Source organism: Cheilinus undulatus, linkage group 21, assembly GCF_018320785.1.
Source record: "Cheilinus undulatus linkage group 21, ASM1832078v1, whole genome shotgun sequence".
Classification (NCBI taxonomy): Eukaryota; Metazoa; Chordata; class Actinopteri; order Labriformes; family Labridae; genus Cheilinus; species Cheilinus undulatus.
This window is the reverse complement of record NC_054885.1, coordinates 9,553,843-9,574,205: the sequence shown is the minus strand read 5'-3', so window position 1 is coordinate 9,574,205 and position 20,363 is coordinate 9,553,843. Positions and strand designations below refer to the sequence as shown.

The following is a 20,363-nucleotide window of genomic DNA, read 5'->3' as shown; positions in this document are numbered from 1 at the left end:
AAAGCGGCAGCAGCCGCTAGCCTCAGCCGCAGGCATTAGCAGGCATTGAAAACTGCAGAAAGCTTGCCAGAGCCAAAAGGCGCAACGTTATAATAACAAAATCAGTCTGACAGTCTTCTGATCAATCGCTGCTTTCATAGACGTAAACCTGCCTGCTCTGTTTGATGTGGTTTCATTCAGTCTGATCAACGTTATGAACAGAAATTAGCCACAGACCACGGTGGACTTTACATTCTTAACCTATCTCTGATATGACTTATGTCAGTGCATATTTTTAATCTTTATGTCAAACATCAGCTTGCTTTAATTCTGGCTCAAGCAAAAAGCAAAAAAAAAAAAAAAAAAAAAAAAAAAAGACCCCCAAAAATCTCCATTTGTTAAGCATAACAGCCTGTTATCATTTGGTTTTATGGGGGAAAACCTATGTCAGTTGTTTGTGTATGTTGTACTTGGTACACAGATGTTTAACCAAGAAAAGTGAACTGTAATAACAGTTATAAAGTCAGAATGGTTCTTTGTTTTTTGAAAAACATGAGTGATATTAGTTAAAATGAGTTATAAATATCTTTGCTCACTACATATTAACCCCTTCTTACCCCCAGATGTGCACACATCAAATAAACTTCTTTTGTTAAATCAACAATTGAAAAAAATATCGGTTATTATCGGTTATCGGCCATAAGGAGTAGGAAATTATCGGTTATCGGTATCGGTTCAGATAAATAGTTATCGTGCATCACTAATAAATACTCAATAATATCTTGTTTCTATTTCAAACAGGGCTGTTTTTAATGCTTTTCAACAGTAGTATATTCTAAGCAGCACAGCTTTTCTTGTCTTTGTGGTAGCACTCACTACAATTGATGCTACTCAAAAAAATCAACCAAAGGCTCCTGGTTCTGAAACGTCATGGTTGATGGCTAGCTAACCTTTAAGGTTCATAACTGCTGGCGATGCCTTCAGGCCACAGGCTACTCACAAAGTATTCTGGGAGAGCTTGAAGCAAAAAGCCAGAAGGCACTGCAACATGTAAACATCTTAAAGAAATATTCATTCATCAAACTGTAACAGTAGTTTCAAGAGACAGGAAGTATGGGGAGAGAATGGGGGGGAAGACATGCACGCCAAGACCTGGAGTCCATCCTGCAACCAGTGCGTTAACGCACATAGCCTCTGTATACGGGCCAACCGCCAACTGACCCATATAGTTGGTTTAGCTACCAACTAGGCTAAACCAGTATCCACATAAAGCAAAATAAACAGTATCCCCAGCAAACACAACCAGCTGCAACAAATGTGCCCACATATAAGCCTACTTCCTGTTTGTTTATTTCCTTTATAATAGCCAGGGAGGGCACATCAAAGACCCTTCTGCTATTATAATGGTGATCTAAGACACTGTCCAACAGCTCACATACAAATACGCCTGTAAGATTTGGAATCTGCTTGTGGTTCTGCTCTCACTGGCAGGGTATGTGCAGTTGTATAACCAAAATGACAAACATGACAGAAAATCATCTGACCAGTCAGGAGCAGCTGGACAAGCCTTGGTCCCTGCATACTGCAAGACATACAACACACAATCAGGCTGGAACTTGGGCCAACTTTGTGTCTGAATTGGCTGAAATTCGCACATTATACACCTGACTTAACTTGGTCATTCCCAAAGTAGGGCTTGTGGCCTCTAGGGGGAGCCTTCAAATGATAATGTACTGTTTTTTCAGCAAATTTTGTGAGAGGACTTCCAGGTAAATGTAAGGCTAAGAATAAATCTACACAGACGTCATGACTACCAAAACTAAGACAAGAAAATCTGATGAGTCATGTCTCACCTGTGGTTCCACCTGTACACTGTTGGGTATTAAAGAGTAAGACAAACTCCTTCCTTTTGTCACATCCTTCCTGAAGGCAATACGTTTTTCTGTGAAGATCCATACTGTATGTATTTTTGTTGATGTGTATGGTGAGGGGTGCCAAAGGGGTCTTGACAGAAAAAGTTTGGGGACCATTGCTCCACATAGGGAGCAAGAGTGTCTATAACTTTTTTAACTCTCTGTGCTTCAAACATAAAATTAAGTCCAGGTTTTCTGTTTAAGTGGCAGCTCTCAGTGAGCTGCAGTGATAAATGCCTGCTGAGTAAACTGTCACACATCTTTCAATCACCCACCAGCATGCTCACACTATCTGATTGGCCATGTGAGAGCACCTGCAGCTCTGTCCATGTCCCTGTTACCATGGCTACAGTGCAGACTCTCTTGTGCGTACTGTAACAGCCGCCGAGCAGCCAAACGACTTTGTTACCATAGCAAACTGTTACAAATTTATGTGAGTAAGAGCAGAATAGACACCGCTGTGTCAGATTCACACAATGGCCGTTTTTTTTCTCACCTCCTTCACGTCCCTCTGGAGTTTCTGGTTGGCCTCCTCCGATCGGGCCAGCTCCCTCCTGCTGGACGTCAGCTGCTCCTCGATCTCCCCGACCTGACAGAAAGTGACAGCGTGGGATACAAGGCTGAGCGAGCATCTCTGGCTCCAGACCTATTGTTTGTTTTGGTGAGGGCAGTAGACCATAAGAGCACCTCTGAGTGGAGTACCTGTCTGCACATGAGGGCCAGTCTCTCTTTCAGCTGCCCCAGCTCCGACCTCTGCCGTTCGATCTCGCCCTCTCTCTGCCGGTCGATGTCACCATCGTCCAAGATGGAGGAAGGTCCGTTAGGGAGCCGCTGAATGGAGACACGAGTGGTTACTTTACATTCATCCTTTTCATAATTCTCTTCTTTTGGCCTAAACTTTGGTTTTTGGAGGAGAGGCCATGTCCAGACTTTTTTAGCTGGGTTGGCCCACCTGGGGCTCTGATTTATGCAGGTGTGTTATCAAGCATGTGTGCACACCAACTTAAATAAGGAGCATTTATTCACCGCTTCTGTCTCAGCTAATCATATCCACTTCGGCAGAAAACTTTAAGTTCTCATACAGATGTTAAACTCATGAAAACATACTGAACTTTTCAACACAAGAGTGCAAGGCTTAATTCCTCAAGGAATTAAAGGAGTCCAAAGTCAGGATTTAAAGCACTTCTGAAATTAAATGTGAGCATCAGGGGGATGTCAGAGCACTAATGTATAAGCATAAGTTGAATAAGGTGTTTCAGGATACACTGTTTTTAAACACATACAAAACTCTTAAAACATTTCCAAAGATCATCTAAAATGTATGCTCCCAGTATGAAGTTAGGTGGAGCAGACTTGACTAAGAAACTATTCAGGGAAATGCAAGCTAGCAGGTGGGGTTGATGGAATTGTCATGTGAACGATTAGCAGCCAAGGGTATGTCTTTTGATTGTTGTCTAATTTTACAAAGCATTGATAGAAAGACAAAAACTGCTGGTCTGATGCTGGTTCTTTGTCAGCCCTGCCTGTATTTTTATTATTGCATCATGTGAGGCTTGCATGCAGCTGCTCGGCAATGGCAACCCATTCCTTCGGAGCTCGCACTGCACAGTTTCTTGCTTACATTTATGCCAGCAAAAGTTCAGAACTCTTCATCTATAGAATCAGCAGAGCGTTGGCGACTTTTACACACCAGACACCTTAACATTCATTGACCCCATTCTGTGGTTTTGTGTGGTCTTCCACTTCGTGGCTGAGTTGCTGTTACTCCTAAATGCTTCCACTTCCTATTAATATCACGTACAGTAATTGTTGAATATCCAGCAGGAATTATATTCTATGGACTGTCTTATTGCAAAGGTGGCATCCACCACAGTACCACTGTTGCAGTCACTGATCTCTTCAGAACGACCATCTAGTGTCACAAATGTTTGAAAATGGAGATTCCATGGCTAGGTGCTTGATTTTGTACACGTGTGACAACGGGTCTGATTGAAACACCCGAAATCAATAATTAACAGGTATGGACAAATAGTGTATGCTAATGATGTTGCTGATCAGATTGTGAATTTTGTGTGGAAACCACATTAATCAGAGCAGATCACTGACAGAAAATAAACTGTCACCCAGTGTTTTAGTATGTGCAGTCTCAAGAAAAAAATAACAAACACCATTATTATTGGTTGATTTTTATTGGTTAAGACTTTATCAGATTAATAAATATATGTAAAAAAAAATAATCCAAAATTGGCTGTTATATTACACAGCCCTAAGGCAATATGAAAAGGAAACATTTACATTATACTAAAAGTGTTACTGAGAGGAGGTTTTGTCCCACTATGATCTGTTTTTAAAACGGCAAGCATTTTGATTTATCAGGTGATGAAACTTTGGAAAAGCTGACTGTGGTTAAAAAAAAAAAAGTGAGCCCCAAAATGTCTTGGTGAAATTACATGGCTTGTGTCACAGCTTGCGCTGACAGAGTACAGGTTAAAAAGCAATTATGATGTGCAAATTAATCACACTGAAAAACATTTCTGATGTGCAAAGGCCTTTAAAATGAGTTGGCAGTTTCTAAAATTAGTGAAAGAACACACTCCTCTTACCTCTTTGCCGTTGTCTAGTCCCTGCTGCCGTCGTTTGATTTGATCTCTCAAAGACACGACCTGCAACAACACAGGGAAAGAAGCATAATTTTCCAAAAGAAACATTTAAATGTGTACAAACAAACAAGCAGAGGGAATCATATTTACCTCTTGAGAGGAGGACTGCAGCTCTTCTTCCAGGGCTGCCACCCGTTCCAAAGCCACCCGTAGCCTCTCCCTCACCTTCTCATCCAGAGCTTTGTGGTGCTCAAACAGGGACTTGAGGGCCTTTAGGACCTCCACCTCGCTGGAGACCCCGGCTGGAGACTGTGCCTGCCTTTTCACCACGGTCATCCTCAGGCTGCGCTCGTGACGGGACACCAGGCACTCCAGATGTTCAAGCAGCAGCTGTAAAACACATGTTGATCTCAAACAATGAACCTCTAATTTATCTCAGCTGGATACACATGCAAGAAAAACCTGGACAGAGCGTAAAAGAAATAAATAAATACGAGGACATGATGTTCAACAAACGTAGCGTAGAAATATGAGAGCACTGACTCGTGTGTTGTTCCTCTCGGCCTTCAGCTCTGCGATCTCCTCCTCCCTCTCCAGCAGCTGTTCCCGGCAGAGGTTCAGCTCTTTGGTCAGCACTGCAAACTCCTGCCGGGTCACAAGAGGGCGCTGTTAACAACTCAAAGCTGCCGCATGAGGTCATGATCACACTCATGAGACTGTAAGGTTCACTGTATCTAGAAATTGTTTCATGGAGAGGCCTCCTTTTTTTTTACTTGATATGTCAGCTTCCCCCTGCATTGGTACCTTCCTCCATTTCTGATAATTCCCTGTAAACTAAGCTTACCTGCCTGATTTTACAGATGGAAGGATTACTGAAAAGCTAAATGGGAGCAAAAACTCCTACACATTTGGGCTAATGACTGCATTGCATTAAATCTGCACAGTATACTTGTTTTTTCCTAATCTATGAAATGATAAAAAAAATCAGTGAAAAAATGCCACCAAACTTCATGAAACTCAGGGTCTAAAAGCTTACTTAAGTGGATTAGTTTAATTTTTATGTTGCAGAGAAATTTTTTTTTAAAGGTTTATTTTTGGGAATTTTTGTGCCTATATTTGATCGAGGAGGATAGTGGATAGAGTCGGAAACAGGGACGACAGCAGGGGAGAGACATGCAGTAAAGGGCCTCAGGCTGGGTTGGAACTTGGGCCGTCTGCATATATGGGGCGCGCCTAAACCACTCGGCCACCTGCGCCCCGCAGAGAAACATTTTTAATCAAAATTACTTTATTATAAGTCAATAAACTACTGAAATTAACACAAAATGTTCACGTAAAGTGAGTCCTTACTTGCTGTTCAAATAATTTCATCAAGCTAATGACAACAAAAAGGAGCCAGCTGTAATTAAGTGACTAATCTGCTTTTTGGCTGACATGTGGAAAGTCCTGTAAAGTGGACTGAAAATAATTCAGAAGCAGGTAGCCTGCTTTAAAAAAATCCTGCAGGGTCACAAACATGAGCGTAACAGTGGGGGCAAAAAGAGGGCTGACTTTCACACAAGACATTAAAAAAATCTTAAAGATGCTTCAAAATTATTACAACACCTTAAATATGTTTTAATTTCAATTTTTCATGCATTTGTGTTGTTTCATTTAATCCTTAAAGGGTGTTGAGGCAACTTTGCAACCTTTTTGTTCTTTTTTAATTATTATTTTGACTGTGCTAACAACTTTTCAATCGAATTTTTAAATTTTAATCTCAGAACCATCAGGTTAATAATAAGCTCTGTACACATTCTGTGTAAACACTCAGAGTGTTTGTGACCATTTAAATCCATTACTAGGGCTGGGCAATTAATTAAAATTTAGATTAAATCGCAATATGTCCGACTGCAATTTTCAAATCGCAGGAGGAGCTATATTTCTCTGACCAGAAATGAGTTTCAAAATACCAGCTGAATACATTTTGTGAGGCAGAGATGCTATGCTCTACACATCATGCAAACATTCAATAGGTGTCATTTTTTTTCTAAAATAGTTTGCAAAAAATTCTACTTTGCATGTTTGTTTTCTAAATCATCATCCCCTTCAATATAACAATTCATACTGATTTGCAATTAGTCAAAATAATCGCTATTAGGTATATTTTCAAATGATTCAGCCTTAGTTTACTGTAAGAAATATTGTGTTTATGACAACAAATGACTTGTTGCTCGTTTGTTAAGAATTCACAAGATAAAGAACTTAAAAAAATCACATATTAAATCGCAATCATTATATTGGGGGTTAAAAAAAAATTGCATTTCAATTATTTTCGAAAATTGTCATCCCTATTAGCCATTTTTCCAAACTTAGCATGAGGGGTAATTGCATGCTTTTTCCTGGTTTTCTATGTAGTTACTATTGTAACAATTTATATTAAATGCACTGGCATTTAAAGAGTTAAATTCCTAAAAACTAGTCAATATTGAATACTTTTGATCACATCTGATCTAGATTTAAAATCAATGTCAATCAAGTCAACATAGTTAACATTATTATGAAAACTAATGTATTTGGGATAGCTTTAGCAAAAGCTAACAAAGCTAAAGGGAGCCACTGTTCGGGTAACTAATTTAAAAACAGGTGTAGCTTTAGCAAACATAGCATTATCTTAAGTAACTTATGGAGCTTTAGCTTTAGCTATGTTGGCAGTTTTAGAGTGTTTTCTTGGCTGTATTAAACTTTCATAATCAGGTTTTCCTGGTCATTTTTTAAAAGTTTAACTTTCAGTAGCCTAACCCTCACCTCAACCCTAACTTTAAACTAGAAGTCTAATCTGAATTTATTTCAGAAGTTTAGTTTTGCCTCTGTATTTCTGACAGAGGGAGCGTCTCACCCTAGTGGTCTGTAAGGGTGTTGCCTGAGATCTGTGGTCTGCAGCCAGACTTTCTTGACAATGTCTCTGATTGGTGGAAATGTCTGCCAACGCAGTGAACTTCAACTCTGATGTTCTACCATCTGAACACGACATACACAAACTTCAATATGTTACAACATTATTATTAAAAATACAAACACTACAGTAAAGGTTGATGTACAATGTCCATGAATGTATTGAAAGAAGCAGCCTAGACTTTTCTTTGATGCAACTTGTTGGAAGGCTATCATTCACTTTAACTTAAGGGAACCCCAGTGAATTCTGGGATGAGCAGTTCCTCCTGGAAAAAAAACAGTACCTACACAGCCTTGTACCTTTACCTTTATCTCTGTTTTCTAATTTTTTTTGTCCATGCATTCTGTTAGCTGATTGGCTGGGTTCCAGAATGAAAATATTGAATTAAGGATTTTGTAAAATGTCAGGGGAGGATTTCAAAGGGGAACCAGAGCCATCAAAAAAAGTGGGCACTCACTGTTGAGCTCGATGAATACCAGGTCCTAGAAAAGAAACCGCCATCATCAAAAAAATCCAAACACAAACACTGCTGATTGTAATGATTGCAGGTTTTGCCAATACTTCCCGTAAGTCCTCACAGCCCAAATTACAACAATTCTAACAATCTTGATTTAATTTGCAAACTTAAACCTTAGCAGAATTTCACTGTGTTCAACATTTTGGCAGAGCGAGCATACTTTGAGTGTAATCTTTGCCTTTTCTACCACAGTGCTCACGGTTAACACATGCAGGAGTCTCATACCAGACCTCCATATAAACTTTAACAGCCAGGTTTATTGCTCATGTTGCACTTGAAATTGGTTTGATTGCACAATAACCATGACTGGCTGTGCAGTCGTCTGTCATTAAAACTAACGCCTGGGGGTTAGACAGGCATGAGGGTTAAATAGAGTTTGGCACAGTGGGGGGGCCAAATGGAGCATGGGCATGTGCAGGGTTAGCCTGAGTGTGAAGTGAACACATGCATACATGAATAAATAGAATTTCTACTCTTTCTATCCTGCTCAACATATCAACTTTGACTGCTAACAGATATTCCTGTGTGCAGTATTTATATTCAACATTAAAAAGTAACACAACAAAGTAACAGCTTCCTGGCTTGTTTCTGTGAGGGCTTAAAACAGAGATACTGCACTTTTTTTTTTTTTTAAATCAAATGTAAAACTTTTTAAAAAGACTTTATGAGACCCAATCATGAATAGGTTAATACTTTGATTCTTATCATCAAATCTTAGATATTTTAGTTTATTCATCTATTTTTGCATATCTTGAAAGTTGCATCATAATCTTTTTCCCAGTGCTAATTCCTTAATTTTCATCTTGAAGCCTTTCCTTGAACATGAATTTCCCCGTCTTTCTTTTAGTAAATAACATATTGCAGTCATACTGCGTACATTTGAACATGGAAAGCTCCAAGACAGGTGATAAAGTATCATACAATGCTACCAAGACAGTGTAAAGCCAGTCTTAGAGTGCCATCTTAAATCTAAGATACCTTTACTTTTACACATCCGAATTGGTATCAGCCCTTATTTCACAATTGGTGCATTTCTAATATCAAAAATCCACTTATCAAAACTGGCAGAAACTTTAAAAGGACATTTCAGTATCATTGAAGTTGAGTTGTATAAGGTACTTGGCGATAGTAGCAGCATTAGCCTTCGGTGATTATAATGAGTGTTGCCCCTTCAAACGGGACATGCTTGGTGAAGCTAGGCTAAACAGTGTAGCAGATGGATATGGTTTCTCCATATAATTTAACAAATTGAAGGTAAAAATGGACCAAAAAACAATGCTGGCTGAATTGTACTCTATATCAAAATTTTTTTGAAGTGTTATATTTTTCACTCAGTAAGCCTCTGTGTTTGGTGCTATCTTGGAATGTGAGCTTTGGCTACCAGCTACGTGCTCTTCAACCTCAGGGTATCTGAACAGTTGTTCAGACTTCATCAGAGGGAACAAGTTACCAAGCTAAAACAATGCTAAAGTGAGCGATTTCGACTCAAGTGATGATAGCGTGCTATTTACTGAGGATACAAGAGGATACTTTCATGAGCCAGAGTCCACAGAGGAATTTCTACAAATGGAGACTCAGTGGAAAGAAAGAGGGGAAAGAAAATTTAGTGGAGACTTGTTAGCAGGACAGATTTGACTTACCTATGAAACTGTGAGCCCATGTCCATGAGAGCTACTGTTGTTATTTGTGGGTCTTAGTTCCAACACTTCTTCAGGACATTTCTGATCGAGGATAGCTGCTCATAGATTCCTGCAGCCTGTATCACTCCCCACCCAGAGTTCCCCTCCTTACTAAATGCCAGTGTTTTACTGACATTTTTCAACTTTCTGAAGATAAATTAGAGAAATGGACCCTGATCAGAAGAACTGATTAGGAAATTTGTCATCCAAGTAAGTTTATGGCTGAGATATACTGAAGAGCATGTAACCAGTAACCCAAGCTAGCATAGCAAAATAGTGCAACAACTGGGTAAAATTAATAAAACACTTCAGATGCTTTTGATGTAGTGTACAGATGGGCCAACATTGTTTTTTAGGCCCATTTTTACCTAAATCTCACTAAATTACGCAGAGAAACTGTACCCATCTGCTACGCTGTATAGCCTAGCTTCTAAAAGCACATCCTGTTTGAAGGGGCAATGAATTGGAGGCTAATGGCACTACTATCACCTTATACAACCCAGCTTCAAAAATACAAAATATCCCTTTTAAAATAGCTATCATTAGACAGGAGCTTATAGAGGAATGTATGCATCAAGCAAAGCCCTCCAAGCTGTCTAAACTTTACAAAGTATGTTGGAAACATGTCTTTGCTGAAACTTTACCAATGCATTTGTGCAATTGAGACAGTATGCAAGAGTTTGCTTGCATTTTTTGACAACTGAAAACAAGAAGACAAGACAGATAGACAGTCAGAGTTAAGGATTTTCTAGTTGGCCAATGGCGTTACCAGTCAGATTTCAAGGGTGATCCAGGGCGAACCCCTGGCTCCGGCTCTGGATAAGCCTAAGACTTGTTATGTTTTAAATTTTAACTTAATTGTTGCTATTTTGAGTAGTTAATTCAAGCTTTGACTGTGGGGTCAGCTACTAGATTGTAAGCATAAAATTCTGATGCTGTTGTCAACTGATATTATGAAGCAGTTTGAGTCAAAGTCTGTTCCTTTAGTCTTTCGGACACTTGTTAAAAGCTATAATGCAAGCAGGCCACTGAACGTGCACCCATGCATGCACCCAGCTGCTGTTGTATGAGCTCCATGTTCCCACTGATCAGTTTACCCAGACGGCAGCTAACAGGCTCCCTTACCTCACACCCTCTTCTAGCCAAAATGCATGTAAAAAGGGACATCATGTAACGAGCTTTGGAGCTGATGTGCTTGCTGGGCTGAGATAGGGGAGGAAGTGAAGGGAAGGTTTGAAAAGATGGAGGAGGAAGGATCAGAGAGGAAATTGCTGCGTACAGATGGTGTGTTCTGCGCCCAAAGGATATCCTAATTCTGGGATTAATTCATGTAAAAGATGGACCACGGCTACCAGTCGCTTTCTACATTCTCCTCATTCAGTCGCCATCATTTTTCGGTGGCACAAACGATCACACTTATCTGCTCTCTCCCACTGTTGACCATTTCAATCTCCCTCTGTCATGAACCCACAACATGTAAAACACACTCCTGAAGCCACCTTATTAGTATGCAGCAATATGCAAATAGACTTGATTTGTTAGTCTCTGTGTGTTTCATATCACCAGGTTTTCTCCCTCTCTCTCTGTGCCATGCTGTCGCTCTCTCCCTCCATCCCTGTCTCCTATTTTTCTCTCTTGGCAACGTCTCCACACACAGACGAACTCGCTGAACTCATCTACTGTAGATTGTATCGCAGCCCCTCCATGTGTTCCTCTATCTGTGAGTGTTTCTACACATGTGCACCATATTGATCCCCCCTTTAATGTCCAGTCCAGCACCGCTACATCTGTTATTCCATTTTGATTTTCCAGGCGTAGTGACGGAGAAAAATAGGTACTAACAATAAGGGAGGCATCATCGCCGCCCGAGGCATCCAACAATGACTCTGGCCTGAAAATAGAGATGGAGCCCTTGTATGTTGAGTGGAATTACAAAATGATTAGCTCTCCAGCTTAGGGATGTGGGATAATATAATAATTGGCTTCTGTGCTGCAGGGGCAAATGCAACATTTCTGCCATCCTCTCCAGGTTTTAGATTTGTGCTCCCTATGTATAACCCCAATTCCAAAAAAGCTGGTGCGCTTTGCAAAATGAAACAAAAACAGAATGCAATGACTTGCATTCCCATATTTTCCACACAATAAATCATAAAAAAACAGAAATTGTAACTGAGACATTTTACCATTTCATGAGAAAATATCAGCTCATTTGGACTTTGATGTCAGCTACACATCTCAAAAAAGTAGGGATGGGGCAACAAAAACTGGAAAAGTAAGTGGCAAAATGGAAAACTGTTCTGTGGTCAGATGAATCAAAATTTGAATTTTTTTTGGTAACCACAGACAGCATGTCCTGCAGACTAGAGAGGAGATGAACCATCCAGTTTGTTATCAGCACAAGCTCAAAAGCCTGCATCTTTAATGGCATGGGGTTGCATTAGTGTCTATGGTGTGGGCATCTTACACATCTGGTAAGGCTCTATCAATGCTGAAAAGTAGATAAAAGTTTCAGAGGAACATATGCTGCCATCCAGACAGCATCTCTTCCAGGGAAGGTCTTGCATATTTAAGTAGAACATGCTAAACCACATAACGCATCCATCATAAGAGCATGGCTTTATAGTCAAAGAGCCTGGGTGCTGAACTGGCCTGCCTGCAGTCAAGACCTTTCACCAATAGAAAACATTTGGCGCATCATAAAATGAGAATTCAGGCTAAGAAGACCTATGACAGCTTGAATTCGAGTGGGACACATAGACTGTAAAAAGAATTGGACAAACCCTGTGTGACGTCAGTTGTCTGCGTACAATAGGCGGACTCAAACGGTTCTTGAAGCCAATTCATGGAGGCTTCCATACTGAAATCGCGGTCTCAACCGAACTTTGAATCTAGCTAGCATTCCAATTGACAGAAATGGAGACTCTGCCTGCCGAGCTATCTGTCAATCAAATGAGACGTGCCAATCAGCTTTCATCCTAAATATAATCCAAACAATCGTGGTACATAAAAATCCATCCCCCATACAGTGGGAGCACAATAAGTCACAAGCTAATGAGCTACGTTTGGTGTGTTGAACCAGGCTGTAAACCAGTTCATTTTGTGTGTCAAAACCTGCTGTTTAACATGTGTGCAGACGGGACTTCTGGTGTTCCTGCAGCCAGCCTCAAGTGGACACTCGCAGTATAGCAATTTTTTGCATTTCCGCATTGGCTTCATTTTTCAGGACCGAAGGTTGCCGCTTGGTGGGGCAACATTCCTCTCCCAAAATTTCAGCAACTGGTCTCCTCACTTCCCAGATGTTTGCAGACAGTTGTTAAAAGAAGAGGGAGTGCTACCAGCTGTTAACATGATTTTGTCCCTACTTTTCTGAGATGTGTTGCTGCGATCAAATTCAAAATTAGCTCATATTGTCATGATATGGTAAAATGTCTCAGTTTCAACATCTGATGTTGTTCTATTGTGAAAAAAATACAAGTTTATGAGATTTGAAAATACTTGCATTCTGTTTTTGTTTATATTATGAACAGTGCCTCAACTTTTTTGGAATTGAAGCTGTAAAACCACCAAGCAAATCATCCAATTTACCTCCAAATTTTTACGATCTACTTAAAACACTGAAGGTCGTTTTTGTCTTCTTTGTTGGTTATCGATGTATTTTGCGATGTATTTGCAATGGTGGTTTCATGCTTTAACACTAGGAGGGCCTTCATCAAAACAACAACAAAAAAAGATGAGTAGGGACATAGTGGCTGCTCCACCCAGCTGAGCTGTTTACTTCCTGTTTTGAATTACGGACTTTGTTCAATTAAATAGTATTTAATAAGGCATATTTACTAATAGTAAATCACCTTTTTTGTTTCATGGATGACTTTCTGAAAACTGTCCCAGTGGTAAGCACTGTGGAATACTTGCAAAGTAATCTGGGATCGCTCACAGTGTTAAAATTATGAATATTTATGGACATGGAGTCAACAGTTTAGAGTTACAGGCATGTTGTGATGTTTTATCCTCATTCACGTTTAGCCTCTCGTCTAGGCTTTATCCTAAAACACTTTGTCTATACTCTCCTTCTGAGATTTTTTCTCAGATGGCTCAACTCTAGGTCTTTTTTCTGTTTTCCTCAGGCTTTATTTTGTTGAAATTTTTGTGAAATTTAAAAGTTTCAGTTTTGAGAAACACTTGTAATATATAGCCAAGTGTAGGCATTATTAGTCCCTTTGTACAACACACTCAACTATGCTCTACTTTAACAGTATTCTTATGTAATCATACACAATTACGGCATTTATATAAAATCACCTTACAGATCCCAGTTCACAGCATTTTATCTTAACTTGTGCATTGTATATTGAATTGTCATCTTGTATACATTTTTCCTTAAAGTTTACCTTTCATATTCTTATGATTACAATTTGTACAAGAGCATTTGCAATGCGTGAATTGCTCTGGGGATGTAAGTAATCTGATTCTGACAGAGACGTAAATAAATTAAATGATACGTATTGTTTCTGTTCTTTAATAACAAACAATAGGTAGAAAAGGCGTATTTTCTAAATCAAAATTTTGAATTTTAACCAAAAAAACCCCCACACAATTCAACTGCTGTACGTTGTAATTGAAAAAAAATTATATTCACAGATTTCCATGCTCAGACTGTGTTTCTAGCTCTGCTCCCTCACCCCCTAACTCGTCCCTCTGTAGAATTACGTCTTAACATGTACTGGCCTCATATATCCGCCATGATTCACCATAATGACTTCAACATACAGCCTTATTTAGCATCCAAATGTGCTGTATTATCAAAAGAATCTTCAGTCAGTGTCTCAGATCTATAATAAGGAGTCACACTCAACATTACAATCCTTCTTACAGGTTAACACATCAATAATTCATCAGTGTGAAAGGAAACCATTTTCCATCTGAGTACAAGAGTACATTCTCCTCATAATAGTTGTTCAGTTTTACAACATAACTGCAGGATACAGACCTTAAAGGGCTTTTTTCTGGATATGTTTTTAAGCTTTTTTGTACAAACTTTGATGATGAACTGCAGTTATGCTTTGAGGTATTCTCTTCTATTTAAGTCTGTTTTTTATAGTTTACAACTTCCATACATGAGTTTGAGGCTAGCAAACTTGAGACAGAAAGTTTTACTTCATTGGGGTTTATGAAAATTCAAAGCCATGTGCCCAAGGTCCAAACTACACAGCAAAAACAACAAAACAAACAAAAAATCTTAGCTAGTGAATTTATCTATTTGCAGTTGAAATAGTGCCATTATTCTACAAGTTTCCATGTTTGTTATCCTAGCTAGCCACCTAGCATGTAACCTGCCCAGTTAGTTTGCAAAATGCATAAATCAACCATACCAGTTGTTTTCATCTAATTTTGAGCCAAAATATCTCAATATTCTTAATGTTAGCCAAATTAATCTGACAAATCCAGACCTTAATTCAGGACATAAAAAGCCACAATAAAGGTCAAAATTATCTTTGATATCTTAGATTTTTTTTCAAGAAACTTAACAGGTAAGTCTTGCTTACTATACTGGCTGAGAGAGATGTAACGATCCATCTATGCATGTCTTTGATAGACTGATTGAAGTCCACCATCTCATGTTAGATTTACGATTAAAATATAAGCTATCCAAACACGACTCGGACTTCATGAAAAAAAAAAAACTACACTTTTGACACAAGCGTGTAATGCACATAAACTTATTGGGAAACATTTGCTCTGTAACAGCTGAAAAATAATGCTTAGTGTGCAGACACATCTCCATCTAAGATGAGGTTGTCAAAATTAGATGTTTAAAAATAATACAGTCTCAGTTATTTCAATGATAAACAGTATTAAAAATACCAAAATTCTAGAAAATCTGCGCATTTTCTGTCGACTTCAACAAAGAGTTGCCACTAAGAAACGAGAGAAAGCAATGTCGTAATTACATAGATATGTTCGAAACGTTTTGGTATAAGAGCAAAAAAAGTATACGGACATTTTGTCTTGGGTTTTCCAGAAATAATTCACAAAAATACCCAATATGGGGTACCTCGGACTTGCAGTTTTGTTGCTGTGGCACAGAAACAGGTACCAATATTGCATGATTTTCTTTTTGGATCTTAAAAAAACTCAAACATTATTGTGACAACCCTAATTTATTGGTAGGGGATGTAATACAGTTGGTGACATCATAGAACCTGTTATTTCAAGATACTTCAGTGAAATATTTTGATATGTAAAAACCTACTTCACCCGAAAGCTCCAGTCTGACTTTAACAAGATGAAATCTGGAATATTTAATTTCCACTTGAACAGCTTTTTATATGTGAATTAGGAACCGGTACGCTTAATTATAACAGAGACTTGTGTGAAATACAGGTATATTAGCCTGTCTCAATAAGATGCCTCTAATATCAAGAAAGGAGTGTAAAATATCACCTGCAAAGTCATAAAAAGACTGACATTATCACACCTTCAAGACCTCAAAGAGATTTTTACCCTCTTGGTTATTAGCCTGCAAAATCTTGAGAATCTGGAATCTACAAAAGTAGTATGGGAGGTAGAGCCTTCAAACATCAGTACCTATACTGTGAAAATGTCTACAAGCCTGGTTCAGTGGGGCAGATATTCTAAACAGACTTATTTAATAAACTTTATGTTAAGTAACTGGTCTAGGCTAGATTTGCTGCTACAGGCTTGGAGAGGTTCAGAAACCTATTAACACTGCTTCTCTTTCTTCTTTTCTGTCTCAAAAGGTATGAAGTCATATCATATTAATACATGTTACTAACTCTTTATCTACTTGCTGTTGAACCTGATATTCAGTTCGGCAGATATTAGCTATGATCCCTTCCATAAAGAGTGGGCTAATTTGATAGAGCTTATGGTACAGATCGGTTCAGGCGTAGCAAGGACCACTCATGGTTATGCTGCTATAGGCTTAGACCGATTGAGGAATTGATAAGTTGTCAACAGACGCTGGTTTTTATGGCAGATACCGATATCATGAGTGTACTGGCTCATGAGACCAATAACCGATATTTAAAACTGATACTATGATGTACAAACTGTACTTCTTGCGTCTTTGCACTGGCTTCCTGTTAATTTTACAATTGATTTTAAGATTTTATTGTTTGTTTTTAAAGCTTTGAATGGACAGGCCCCGCAGCACATCTCGGGCCTCATCCAGATTTATACACAAGCGCGCGCTTTGAGGTCCGAGGGCCAGCTCTAGCTTGTGGTGCCTATGACGAGACCTAAAACCAGGGGGGACCGGGCGTTTTCTGTGGTCGTCCCTAAACTATGGAATGCTCTGCCCCCCCACAGTGGAGTGTTTTAAGTCTCGTCTTAAGACCGATTTTTATTCTTTAGCTTTTAACACCGTGTGAGTTGTGTGGTCCCCTGTGTCTTTTATTATTTTATTTATTTCTATTGTTTTTATCTTTTTTTATATTTTGTATTTATATTTATTGTTTTTAGCTACTATCTATTTTGTAAATATATTCTCTTGGTTTTATTGGTTTTATCTTGAGCACTGGTATACCAATTGTTTTGTTTTTAAATGATGTTTTCTGCAGCACTTTGGAAACATTCAGTTTATAAAATGTGCTCTATAAATAAAGTGGATTGGACTGGATTGGATTGGATACTTAATGGCACAGAGCAACAAAGTAGCAGCAGGTAAACAGGAAGTGATTCCATATGCTCACTGTGGCAGTGGCACCCAGGCTGAAGCGTTGATTGGCTGGTGTACCCATGTGACATCTAGCCAATTAAAATGCATTGTACAGAGGACATTTGATGTGACTGTTGAGAGTGAAAATGAAGCCAGAGGGGAAGGCACACTTTGCTGTGGAGCCAAAGTAGCACACTTTTTGATTAATTAATTTGATTAGCAGTAAAATACAATGCGGATACAGATTATCCCAGGCTGATAATTTGTCTACCCATGAAACTGATACATGGTGTTCCTCTTTCTTCCTGCTTCTTGCAATTTCTGTGCATAATATCATATTTACAAGTAACTTTATATCCCTCCCCGAGTTTTGTCTTGTAGGTGGAGCAGACTCCCTACTATTGTGCTAACTCTTTATCACTATCATAAGTCATGGTTCTATTATAATTCTTGCTTTTCTACCGCTGTCATGGCATTGATCCTAATTCTATTGGTCTGTTTGACTCTATCGATGAAGGTAGATGACTATCAACCAAGATTCTAGTTCTGCTTGAGGCTTCTGCCTAATGAAATGAAGTTTATGACAGCTGTTGCTAAACTGAGTGCTTTTCCACTGTGAATATTACAAAGCGCACGGTCTTAACGTCTTCATACCTGTGGCAGGGCAATGGACAGCTGCCTCTGAAGTGACTCCTTCTCATGGCCCAACTCTCTCAAGCGTAGGTGCGCTGTCCCAAGGCTTTCCTGGGTCTCCCTCAGGCTCTCCAGCAGCCTCTCCCTCTCCGCCAGCATGTTCACCATCAGCGACTCCAGATTGCCTGTGCTGCCACCCTCGTCGCCTCCTCCTACACCGCCACCTCCACGGGGATCCCGTCCGCCATAGCCACCCATGCCTCCCATGCCTCCGCCGCCCCCCGCAGGGGAAGACGAGCCGCCTCCTCCGCCGCCGCGCCCATCCTCCGAGATGGTGGGCATCACCTCGCACATCATCTTGAGGCCTGGGTGTGAGAGGCGTTATCTGAGGAGCTGTAAAAGACACCTGAGTGCAGTGTCAGGTGATCGTCAGGAACGGGCTACAGTGTCGGTTTGGGGGGGCTTTCCTCTCAAGGTGTTCGGGTGAGGCGGACAGGGTGGACGCAGGTGCTGGGGGCGGGCAAGGGTGGTTCTGTGGATGTGTGAGAAGTGGGGGAAAGGATGTGAGATATGGTCGGTGGAGGGGTGGGGTGGGGTGTAGGGGGTGAGAGGGGAGAAGTGCAGGTTCGGTGGACCACCTCAGACCCCCGGTCCAGGCTTCACAGAGACGTGAGACGAACCTGAAAGAGAAGGCAAGAAGAAGACATTGAAAGGACATTTGTTTATGAGCAATAACACCAGAAGACACGCTACTACTGAGTCTTCCAGGAGGTTGTGCTCCCTTGTTTAGGCACAAATACAGATGCACATTTCTCCAACCTCACAGAAAGAACAACCACTGCTTTTATCACAGCTGGGCTCTTCCTCTGACTGGCATCGCGATACTCTGGAGTAATTCATCCATCAGTGCATGTCTCCGTTTTATGTATCCCAGCGTCCACACACATAATGGGGGAAAATGAAGGCGCATGATGATGTACGGAAATGAAACGTGAATGGCAGCTTCACCTTAGCGCCTACCGTCACGCAAACACGGAACAATTAGCAGGCCTGGTGTGGGAGAAAGCCGCGGTGCTGTTTCATACATTCATGTGAGAAAAAAAGGGTGTCATCATGAATTGTAATTACGGGCTGTATCCAGGAGGAAATAGGCTTCTTGTAGCCTATCTACGGCTCCGGAACCCATCCGTTAAAATATTCCTGGTGATTCAAGAGGCTAATTGTTATCCTTAGGGTCTTAAGATGGGGGTTAATTGCTAGCTTTGTAAAATAAATGGCTTAAATGGGGAGAAATAGCCATTTTTAAAAGAATCTCGGACTGTGCAGGATAGCCTCACATCGCTATAACATCATGGTGGGAGGTGCCAATCATCCTGTAAATGATGTAGGCCTAATTAACAGATTAAGCACACAAGATATTACACAATTGTGTTAATTACTGTGAAACACGAAGGCTAAATGTTGGAAAACGCTGCGTCGCTGTGGTTTTATTTCGTGTGCAAGGCGTTTATTTCCTATCAACACCCCATTGCCCTCCTCCCTTCCCCACACCATCCTACCCCCCCCCACCCATAAAAACAGCTGGATGGTCTAACGCACGGCTACATCCGTGTACCGTGCATCATCGTGGATTTGAGCCGCCGCCGGACGGTTTGTGAATCTTACCCGCTCCATGATCGACAGAGAACGGACAGAAACGCGCATCGTTGCCCGGTTCACTCCATCGGAGCATCTGAGAAACGGAGGCTGCAGCTTATCCCCGTTACAGCCCGGTTACCAGCCTGCCCCATCCCCTCCCTCTCTCTGCCGAGGGAGCGAAGATGGCTTCAGCTGCTTAGTGAACGTGCACGCGAAAATAACGGCTACATCCGGTCTGCACTTTCAAAATAAGGACACGCCAGTTAGCAGTTTGATAGTGTTAGCTTACGAAAAACGAATAAATTCGCAAACTTACCAAACTTCCGTGGTCTTTAGTTTAATCTAGGAGCTTTGTCAACAGACGAGCAACCCACAGGGTTAATGTTCCAACAGTATGACGTTTTCCTTCAGTGAATTTGTCAAAAAGTGGTGTCTCGAGCTCTGTTTGCAAAAAGCAGCAACCTTCATAGTAAATAAAATGTAGCCGGAAGTGCAATAAACTGCAGTACCTCAACTGTCCACTTAAAGATGGCTCGCAAAAGCACCGGAAGTCACGTACACACCCTACTTTTGAATGCCAATTTTTGCAACTGAATGAAACATGTTCAGAGCCCGTTTCAAGAAACGGTTTTCGATGGATACTGTTCTTAGAGATACACACTTCGTTTTTTTTCCCCCTGTTCATTTTGGTTTTAACATCATAAAGGGGTATTAGGGTCACTCTGATTTTTAATTTAATGATCTTTTAGTTTTTGTTGAGGAGAAAAAAAAAGTTTTTTTTTGTTAAATTA

General features: G+C 40.2%; 1 protein-coding gene across 2 annotated transcripts in view; it reads right to left on the bottom strand.

The window, feature by feature from the left end:
• Positions 1-19,725, bottom strand: part of ppfia3 (PTPRF interacting protein alpha 3) — a 58,053-nt gene extending 38,328 nt beyond the window's left edge. For both annotated transcript variants that reach the window (XM_041778348.1, XM_041778349.1), the window contains exons 1-7: positions 19,600-19,725; positions 17,956-18,614; positions 5,036-5,137; positions 4,643-4,882; positions 4,496-4,555; positions 2,595-2,723; positions 2,389-2,481 (exon numbers count right to left, since the gene is read on the bottom strand). In XM_041778348.1, coding sequence (XP_041634282.1) covers positions 2,389-2,481; positions 2,595-2,723; positions 4,496-4,555; positions 4,643-4,882; positions 5,036-5,137; positions 17,956-18,291 — 960 coding nt within the window. In that variant the 5' untranslated portion in view covers positions 18,292-18,614; positions 19,600-19,725. The remainder of the gene's footprint in view (positions 1-2,388; positions 2,482-2,594; positions 2,724-4,495; positions 4,556-4,642; positions 4,883-5,035; positions 5,138-17,955; positions 18,615-19,599) is intronic.
• Positions 19,726-20,363: the final 638 nt, after the last annotated feature.